The sequence below is a fragment of the Lolium perenne genome, chromosome 6 (genome assembly GCF_019359855.2).
Source record: "Lolium perenne isolate Kyuss_39 chromosome 6, Kyuss_2.0, whole genome shotgun sequence".
Taxonomy (NCBI): Eukaryota; Viridiplantae; Streptophyta; class Magnoliopsida; order Poales; family Poaceae; genus Lolium; species Lolium perenne.
Window position 1 is genome coordinate 207,019,249 of NC_067249.2, and position 10,635 is coordinate 207,029,883.

The window sequence follows — 10,635 nt, forward strand, 5'->3', positions numbered from 1 at the left end:
ATTTTTCATGCAGTGAAGCGAAACAGGGTAAAAGGAATTATAATTATCATATGTATATATATACTCTAATGGATAGCTGCACTATAAGGCCAAGGTTCTACAGTCTTGTGGAACTACATACATACATACATACATACATACATACATACATACAGCCTTCAATATATACGTCATTCAAGCACTCTTTGGCTGGATAATACATACATTTGTTCTTGCGTATATACAATGCGGTACATGCCAAACAAATAGTACAACATACAGCTGGATTTATGGTCAGTGACTCATGAGATAAGACACATAATAGCAGCTGCCGGGCAGCTCTATTGGTATTATCTATTTCCACTTAACCATGTTCATTGTGTGACGCTCGTCAGAGGAAGAAGGGAAAGCCCTTCTGTGATTGTGGCTTGGTGCATTCTGAATTAGCCCATCCAATCTGCCTCCGTTCATTGTCATACACAACTAACTTGCCGCGCAGAGAAACATCTACATGTAAAACCAGGAAATGATCATGGTAAGTTTGACAAAATTATCCTTTTGGTGATTATTACTGGCTGGAGAACAACAGAAGAAAACCATGAATACCTCCGACTATTATTGTTGACCCATGATCTATCTCTGTTCCATTTAGCAGCCCCAGACAAACGTTACCCTTATCCTGGAATAAGTCCAGCAAGAAAACAGCATAAATAAGTCAGCATGGAAACGTGTTATAGATGCGGATAGATGTTAAAGACATAACATAAATTTATAAAAATACATCAAGACTTACACTCAAGATTAAGTAATCGTCGGGAAGAATGGTAAATGTTTTGGGCAGAACAAACCATCTTCTCCCAAAGTGAAGGTTTAAGGGCTTGAAGAACTGTTTGACATCTCCCAAATGCCTGCAAATTCTAAGATGGTTAGGAAAAAGGCAAGTTGTTTCTTCTACAGTGTTTTTCCAGTCGAACTTCCCCTCCTAGGAGAGGTGATCTATTACAGTTCCAGCGTATTACCTTACGGAAGAATCAGCTTTCCAGCATAGAGGTAATGTCGTATCTGACTCATCTTGGACAAAACTGGGGGAGTCATTTTTAATCTATGAAGTTAGAAGAGAAGTTAGTAAATGAGATTGGATAGATTGAACCAAATGCAAAATTAGTAACAACACTCACAGCAGCAACAATGTTTTTATATATTTCATCTGGAAGGTATGTATATGAGCTTCCGCTATCAAAAATCACTTGCACAGAGTTTCCTGCTTGCCCGTGCAAACTGAGCTGCTGATCTCCATAATTCACGTTATGGGCTTTTGTGTGGTACAAGTTACTGGCAACATTAAAGAAAAATCATCGAGGAGAGTCAGGGAATGTTAGCAACAAAAGCAAATATAATTCTTCTTTAATTAGAAGCCAAAAAAGAAAGGGATGATAAATATGACAACGCATGCAAGTAAACTTAATTAAAGACAGGATGTGACTTACTCTAAACCACCTCGAATAGGAGCCCATGTCAACCCCCATCTGGGTACATATTCATCACCCAGAAACATGTACCCACCACCACTTGCCTCTCTGGTGATACAATGACCAAAAACGTTGGAAATAATTCCTTTGCTGGCGAGCTGACTAGGAAGGCTTATTGCTGCACTGCTAAGACCAAGAATCCCATCAGTCTTTGCTGGTGAAGACAGAAGCTGGCCTTGCTGATCATATGCACACCTATTTCGTAGACAAAAGTCAGTTAGTAACTGGGTGATTTAAATCAATCTAACATACCATGCATGTGCAACAGGACATCTCTTCAAAGGTTTGACCGTACCCAAATACATAGTCTAGTTTTTCTCTTCCACCGTCTGTAGTGATCAGATGCATATCATCCTTTGCAAGGACACCCATGGAGGAGCTCCTATCGGCATATTCAATCTCATAGTCACATTGCTTGCACGTCTCACAGTAGTTCTGGTCGCCTTGCAACTCTTGACATAACGAATCCCTGGGAGGGACTATCTTTTCTTTCGTTGGCTTATATAAAGGATGAGGTCCCTGCAATTGCAGTACAAATTCGTTTGAGAGCAATTCAATAAACTTGGAAAGAATAGTGAGCCTAATAATAACATATTGATACACAGAGACATGCAGATTTGTTGGAAAACATAAATCTTTGCTTACCTTGGCACAGTTGGTGCAGGGTGCATCACACTGGATCCACGTCAAATCGCTTCCAGTATCAACATCGAGAAAATAAGGTCTTGGTGGATTGCCAACGAAGATAGATGTGTAATACTGCCTGCAGTTGGTGCAGGATAGTGTATTAGCCTTAACAGGCCAAACATGACATATTGCTGGAGTAATAAATATAGTAGCCCTCTTCCTATGGATACAGAATATTTAATCGGAATAAAGAGTTTAATCTACTAAAGATGCTAGCCAGAACTAAGGATGAACGATACTCGGACCTGAATAACTCTCCGCACTAGCTGGACTTTCGGCTTAGATACATACAGTCTCATCAGGTCCTACGACTGAAATGATGTAACTGGACTAAAGACAAACTTGTAAACCTGTGTTTAGGCATAACTAAATCCAAACCTTCATTTTTAGGACCGAACTGAACCCAATTTCTTCATGTAAGCATTATTAAGATGGATCTAAATTCTAAAATAAGGCTTAGCCTATCCCTTCCCCGAACCAGATCCATGGAACATCCTCCTTACCCCAAAGCAAAGCTGAGTAGCAGAAACATTTTCCCCTTGAATCATAACGCGGAGGAGCAATACCTACGCACGAATTAAATCGAATTCCTGAAGAATCGAACTAGCACGCACCCATCGGGGAACACATTGCCCTTGATCGGGAGCAGAACCGTGGAGTTGGTCCCGGCCGAAGCCGCCCCCTCGGCCTGCAGCTTCTTGGTGACCTTCCTGGCGCCGCCGCCGCCTCCGTCGTCGACCCTCTTGGCGGCGAGCTTGATGTCCCCGAACTCCCGCAGCGCGCGGCCCTGGCGCGCCTTGGGGTAGAGCGGGAGCAGGAAGGACTTGGTCTCGTTCCTCTCCCTCTGCGCCTCCTCCTCCTCCATCCCCAGGAACTGCACGGCCACGTCCGAGTAGATGCAGTAGTAGGCGGCGAGCGCGAGCGCGCCCAGCACGAGGAGCATCGCCGCCGCCCGCCGCGGCGAGACCGCCCGCCGCGAGCGCCTGGAGTCCGCGCTCGCCGGCCCCCGGTGCGGAGGCAGAGCGCCCGGGGGGTCGTCGGTGTAGGTGTAGGCGGTGATGGTCTTGCCCTTGGAGGGCTGGTCGTGGGGAGGGAGGGTGATGACGACCACGCCGTGGACCTGCGGCGGTGGGGGTGGGGGTGGGGGTGGAGGTGGAGGTGGGCGCGGCGGCATCTTCGGTTGGGATCCCGGCGGCGCTCCGGCGGCGGTGGGGGTCAGAGGCGGCGTGGAGGGCAAGACATCGGAGGCGAGTGAGGAGGGGGAGAACCGGGTAGGGGAACGGGGGGATGGTTTTGGACTCCGAGCTCGGGAGACTGTGGATCGTTGACTCTTGACTTTTTAGACAGGACGATAATTCTTCGAGTCTGAAATAATCATGGTTGTTAACGTTAGCGACGCGGATTGGCTTAGGCATGAAAGTTTTTGTTATAGTACTAATTGGAGTAATCGCGCATGACATGTGCATTATTGATAGAGGAAATGTAGCGATGAGACTGAGTAAATGACAAGGAACTACAACATTAGAGACAACTACCATTATTGGGCACGGCGACACTTAAATATCACTCTTGGGCCTTGGCCGCGACGCGGAGCACTGATTGCTCGAGTTTGCCACGTTAACCATATTTCTGACGTCTTGGACTCACGCGTCAGGTCCACGTGGCAAAAGGCGGACGACGATGGACTCACGACCGTCTGGACCAGTTAGGTCAAGTTCCGACCGCACCCCGTTTCAGTCAAACCACTCTCTCCACTCCTCTCTCGTGTCTTGTTGTGTCAATGGCAACTGGAGGTGGCGGCGCCGGGGTGGAGGGGGACGACGGAGGTCTCTTCGGAGGGCGCCCGCGTTTCATGCGAAATGTGTTGTTCGGCCCGGGCTTCAACATGGGGTGCGTCGATTTGGACTATGAGGAGGAGCGGGAGTCCGTGGATCTCAAGGAAATCTCGCCGGAGGAGCAGGCCACGTCGACACCTTCTCCCTCTTTGTAGTTCGCGTGCTCGATGATGGGCAAGAGCCACACAGAGGACCCGCTTAGCCACTACCAGTCGCCTAGCGGGTAAGAATTCTTCGTATGTTTGTATTTTGGGGACAATTTCATCTAGGGTTCTTCCGATTTCTCTGCAATTAGTGATTAACATATGTTTGTGTTGTAAAATTAGGCCATTTGGTGACATGTGGGAGCTGTTTGTTCAATTCTATGGTGCTAAGTTTGTGCAAATCAGTATGTCCCGTAGTGACATTAGATATCTGAATGTACTGTATGTCATGGAGAAGAAAGGATACGGCATGTGTGATTCAATGTACTATGTAAAAGATGAAGGGGATGGACTCAATGTCCTAGATTTAATTGATAGCAATTTGAAGGTGGAAGAAATGGTTAGGAAGTATGAATATGCTAGAAAATTGGTTCTGAGAGTGATGAGGGACAAAAGAAAGCGAGCATTGTGGTTTCTTTAGTGAAGCCACATGTGAGAGAAAGATCACCTGATGATGAGAAAGTGCAAGGTCATTTTGAGACCCAGGACAGTGTGTAATGTCAGCCTTGGCAGACACAAACTGATGAGAATGGTTGGCCAGAAGAAGAAGCACAACATGTTGAAGAATAAGATGAATGAGAAGCATATGATGGCAGTGACAATTTTTGGTATCCATGCAAGTATGACCATGTGCTTGCTGAAGAAATGAGGAGAAAAGAGGCAGAGGAACTGAAGAAGACAATTGCTAGATGAAAAGGAAGAGAGTTGATCCTTTCCGGCACTGTGAGGGTGCGACTGATGTGGAAGATATATTTGACACTCCATTGCTAATTATGAAGACATCTTGTCAGAGAAGCCAGTGAAGAATAAACCCAAGAGGCAAGGCCCTACTCTGAGATCACACTCCCAAGTAGAACACCCTGTTAAGAACGAATGGGCTCCATCTGATGAAGAAGATGGCCTAGGATTTCTTGGAGAGGATGATGATGATGGACATGAGCCGCTGACATTTTTGCTACCAAAGGGAAGAAAGAGCAGGCCCAAGAAACAATCGAAGAGGATATGGTATGATGAAAAGAGGGATAATCCGGAGCAACAATTCATGCTTAGACTTTGCTTCAAGGATGTGTACCAGTTTAGGGAGGCACTGTTAAGGCTGCACATTACTCAGGTTAGGAATTCCCACTACCACATGAACAAAATAATTGTTTGGTGCAAGGAGGACATAAAGAGAAGTATAAACGTCAGTTCTACATGTCAGCTTCCAAGATCAAGCATGAGCACACATTATTCATAAAGAAGATGCATTTGGAGCAGTCTTGTCCGACTGAACCTAAAGATACCAGAGTCAATTCAAGGTGGCTAAGCAATGCATGTGTAGACAAGTCCAGATCAGAGCCTAACACTTGCATCACACCCCTAGTTGACAAGGCCAAACATGATTTTGGTGTTCTTGTCCCTAAGAGGATGGCATACATAGCTTGGACTATAGCAAGGAATATTGTAATGGGAGATCACAAAGAAGAAATACCATAGATTAAGGGATTATCTTCAAACTTTTATTGACAGAAACCCTGGATCAAGCTGCATAGCTACCACTGTCACTGGACCCACTGAAGATGAGCTGGGGACAATCAAGAAAGGGCAGCAGATATTCATCACTCAGCAGCCAAGGTTGCATGGCATCTTCTTCTGTGTAAATGCTGCAAAGCAAGGTTTTCCTTTGATGGATGTAGACCATTCCTTGGCTTGGATGGTTGCTTCATCAAGTTTACAACTAGAGCTAAGATCTTGGCAGCAACATGCAGGGATGTAAACAACAACATATATGTAACATTCCAGGATTTGGGGTTACAATAAGAGAGGAAATAGACGTGTGCATTGCAGTCATGCATAGAAAATTCGGGGGAATTTTTGCGCTTTCAAATAAAACCTGTCACAGTAACTGAAGTCTCACTTCAGTTGATGGAATTGAAGTAGATCATAAAGTCAAGCGCTATAAACTTCAATGTTACCTTTGATAAAAACCTATTTTGGGTAGAGGTGATTTGATCCAAGGGGTTAGATCAAATAGAACTAAAACCAACACAATAACACATTAAGCAAGGATCAATTACTTGATCTTCTAAAAGATCATAATATGGTATTCCTTGCTACAACACATTGATATTTGTTCCACTATAAGTCAAAGAATAAGAACACGGAGAAACTATTATTGACTTATCTTTTCCATGTATTTAACAAATTAAATCAATATTCCTACCATGATCCTCATGGTATATCTTCAATTCTACTTTTGAATTCATGGCAAGGATATTCACACAAGTTCTTTAGCAAACCTTGATCATTCCATCCTTGTCTATCCACATTCATATTTATTAAACCTTAGAGAAAGGAGAGGACTAACCATAGATCTTGATGATCACATCATTATCTCTGGAGCATAACCTTAGGCTATTATTCAAGCCAATTAAAAATGAGAGAAACCATTAATACCAATTGATACGTCTCCAACGTATCTATAATTTCTTATGTTCCATGCTAGTTTTATGACAATACCTACATGTTTTGTTCATACTTTATATCATTATTATGCATTTTCCGGAACTAACCTATTGACAAGATGCCGAAGTGCCAGTTCCTGTTTTCTGCTGTTTTTGGTTTCAGAAATCCTAGTAAGGAAATATTCTCGGAATTGGACGAAATCAACGCCCAGCATCTTATAATTGCACGAAGCTTCCAGAACACCGGAGAGGCACCAGAGGGGAGCCCTGGTGGCCCCACACGTGTGGGCGGCGCGGCCAAGGAGCCAGGCGCGCCCCCCTACTGTGTGGGTCCCCCGTGGCCCTTCCGACTCCGCCTCTTCGCCTATTTAAAGCCCCCTGACCTAAAACATCGATACGGAAAAGCTACGGTACGAGAAACCTTCCAGAGCCGCCGCCATCGCGAAGCCAAGATCTGGCGGACAGGAGTCTCTATTACGGCACGCCGCCGGGATGGGGAAGTGCCCCCGGAAGGCTTCTCCATCGACTCCACCGCCATCTTCATCAACGCTGCTGTCTCCCATGAGGAGGGAGTAGTTCTCCATCGAGGCTAAGGGCTGTACCGGTAGCTATGTGGTTCATCTCTCTCTCCCATGTACTTCAATACAATGATCGCATGAGCTGCCTTACATGATTGAGATTCATATGAGCTTTGTATCACTATTAGTCTATGTGCTACTCTTGTGATGTTATTAAAGTAGTCTATTCCTCCTTCACGGTGTAATGGTGACAGTGTGTGCATCGTGTAGTACTTGGCGTAGGATATGATCATAATCTCTTGTAGGTTATGGAGTTAATTATTACTATGATAGTATTGATGTGATTCATTCCCCCTTCATAGTGTAAAGGTGACAGTGTGTATGCTATGTTAGTACTCGGTTTAAATTGCAAAGATCTATTATGCTCTAAAGGTTACTTAAATATGAATGCCGAATGTTGTGGAGCTTGTTAACTCCGGCATTGAGGTGCTCTTGTAGCCCTACACAACGAATGGTGTTCATTATCAAACAAGAGTATATGTAGCACAAAGGAAGAGAACTTATTTATTATGTGATCAATGTTGAGAGTGTCCACTAGTGAAAGTATGATCCCTAGGCCTTGTTTCCAAATACTGCAATCATCGCTTGTTTCTTGTTTTTTGCATCTTTACTTCCCGCAATATTACTACCATCAACTGCACGCCAGCAAGCACTTTTCTGGCACCGTTACTACTGCTCATATTCATTCATACCACTTGTATTTCACTATCTCTTCGCCGAACTAGTGCACCTATACATCTGACAAGTGTATTAGGTGTGTTGGGGACACAAGAGACTTCTTGTATCGTGATTGCAGGGTTGCTTGAGAGGGATATCTTTGACCTCTTCCTCCCTGAGTTCGATAAACCTTGGGTGATCCACTTAAGGGAAACTTGCTGCTGTTCTACAAACCTCTGCTCTTGGAGGCCCAACACTGTCTACAAGAATAGAAGCACCCGTAGACATCAAGCACTTTTCTGGCGCCGTTGCCGGGGAGGAAAGGTAAAAGGCACTCACACTCCGGTCCCAGGTAACTAAGTTATTTTCTGTTGCCGTTGTAAGTGCTCGAAGCTATTTCCTTTAGATCCTGCAATTGCATCTTTTTGTTTCTTGTTAAACACTAGTTGGGCTTAATGGAAAACATCTGTGAGCTTTTTAAACTATTTCCTGAGTCAAGACATGAATGGTTTAATGCGAAAATTAAAAAACCTATGGAACCTTATTTCCATGCTAGTAGTAATATTAGTATGAACGCTTTGAACACCATTGTTGATAATGATATAGAAAATTCTAAGCTTGGGGAGGTCGGTTTTGATGAAAATGATCTCTTTAGCCCTCCGGGTATTGAGGAGAAAGTTTATGTTGATTATGATATGCCTACCATATATGATGATTATAATGATAGTGGTCTTTTGGTGCCGCCTACTATGGAGGATAAAGTTTATTATGATGATACTATACCTCCTACACCTGATGAGAATAATAATGATAGCTACTTTGTTGAATTTGCTCCCACTACAACTAATAAAATTGATTATGCTTATGTGGAGAGTAATAATTTTATGCATATAGCTCATGATAAGAATGTTTCATGTGATAGTTATATTGTTGAATTTGTTCATGATGCTACTGAAAGTTATTATGAGAGAGGAAAATATGGTTGTAGAAATTTTCATGTTACTAAAACACCTCTCTATATGCTGAAATTTTTGAAGTTACACTTGCTTTATCTTTCTATGCTTGTTGCATTATGCCTACATGACTTGTTTATTTACAAGATTCCTTTTCATAGGAAGTGGGTTAGACTTAAATGTGTTTTGAATTTGCTTTTTGATGCTCTCTTTTGCTTCAACTCTTATTTCTTGGGAGTGCATCATTGAAATTACTGAGCCCATCTTAATGGCTATAAAGAAAGCACTTCTTGGGAGATAACCCATGTGTTTATTTTACTACAGTACTTTTGTTTTATATTTGAGTCTTGGAAGTTGTTACTACTGTAGCAACCTCTCCTTATCTTATTTTATTGCATTGTTGTGCCAAGTAAAGTCTTTGATAGCAAGGTTCATACTAGATTTGGATTACTGCGCAGAAACAGCGCGAATTTGGGCAGGGTTCTCTGTAGGTAACTCAGAAAAATCTGCCAATTTACGTGCGTGATCCTCAGATATGTACGCAACTTTCATTCAATTTGAGCATTTTCATCTGAGCAAGTCCTGTGCCTCTAAAAAATTCGTCTTTACGGACTGTTCTGTTTTGACAGATTCTGCCTTTTATTTCGCATTGCCTGTTTTGCTATGTTTGATGGATTTCTTTGTTCCATTGACTTCCAGTAGCTTTGGGCAATATCCAGAAGTGTTAAGAATGATTGTGTCACCTCTGAACATGTGAAATTTTGATTATGCACTAACCCTCTAATGAGTTTGTTTTGAGTTTGGTGTGGAGGAAGTTTTCAAGGGTCAAGAGAGGAGGATGATATACTATGATCAAGAAGAGTGAAAAGTCTAAGCTTGGGGATGCACCCGTGGTTCATCCCTGCATATTTCAAGAATACTCAAGCATCTAAGCTTGGGGATGCCCAAGGTATCCCCTTCTTCATCGACAACTTATCAGGTCACCTCTAGTGAAACTATATTTTTATTCAGTCACATCTTATGTACTTTACTTGGAGCGTCTGTGTGCTTTTATTTTCGTTTTGTTATTTTCATTCTCTGAATAAATTCATGCTTGTGTGGGAGAGAGACACGCTCCGCTCTTTCATGTGAACACTACTGTTCTTCGCTTTTACTTTTAATGTTCATGGCGGAGTTGAAAACCACTTCGTTAATTACTATTTGGTTGGAAACAGGAAATGCTTCATGTGGTAATTGGTATATTGTCTTGAATAATTTGATACTTGGCAATTGTTTTGCTCATATAGATCATGTTTAAGCTCTTGCATCATGTACTTTGTACCTATTAATGAAGAACTACACAGAGCTTGTTAAAATTTGATTTGCATGATTGGTCTCTAGAGTCTAGATATTTTCTGGTTAAGGTGTTTGAACAACAAGGAAGACGATGTAAAGTCTTATAATGCTTACAATATGTTCATATATATGTGAGTCTTGCTGCACCATTTTATACTTGAGTTTGCTTCAAACAACCTTGCTAGCCTAGCCTTGTATTGAGAGGGATTCTTCTCGTGCATCCAAATCCTTGAGCCAAAAACTATGCCATTTGTGTCCACCATACCTACCTACCACATGGTATTTCTCTGCCATTCCAAAGTACATTACTTGAGTGCTACCTTTAAAATTCTATTCTTTGCCTTTACAATACATAGCTCATGGGAAAATAGCCTTAAAAACTATTGTGGTGAAGAATATGTACTTATGTATCTTATTTCTTAATAAGTTGCTTGT

General features: G+C 42.7%; 1 protein-coding gene across 1 annotated transcript; it reads right to left on the reverse strand.

Annotated features, from left to right (window-relative positions):
- Positions 1–28: 28 nt before the first annotated feature.
- LOC127306273 (aspartyl protease APCB1) lies at positions 29–3,459 on the reverse strand. Its single transcript, XM_051336890.1, has 9 exons — positions 2,810–3,459; positions 2,154–2,271; positions 1,804–2,027; positions 1,467–1,703; positions 1,158–1,311; positions 999–1,081; positions 773–887; positions 586–658; positions 29–486 (listed from the first exon to the last, which is right to left on the reverse strand). The coding sequence occupies exons 1-9, from the start codon at positions 3,367–3,369 to the stop codon at positions 371–373; spliced, it is 1,680 nt and encodes a 559-aa protein (XP_051192850.1). The 5' UTR covers positions 3,370–3,459; the 3' UTR covers positions 29–370.
- Positions 3,460–10,635: the final 7,176 nt, after the last annotated feature.

Excerpts from the sequence above, each read along its gene's own strand:
- LOC127306273 (XM_051336890.1), bottom strand. The coding sequence starts at position 3,369 with ATGCCGCCGCGCCCACCTCCACCTCCACCCCCACCCCCACCCCCACCG. Across the intron at positions 2,272-2,809 it reads GGCAATGTGTTCCCCGATGG|GCAGTATTACACATCTATCT; the intron begins GTGCGTGCTAGT and ends CACCAACTGCAG. Across the intron at positions 1,312-1,466 it reads CCTATTCGAGGTGGTTTAGA|TAACTTGTACCACACAAAAG; the intron begins GTAAGTCACATC and ends TAATGTTGCCAG.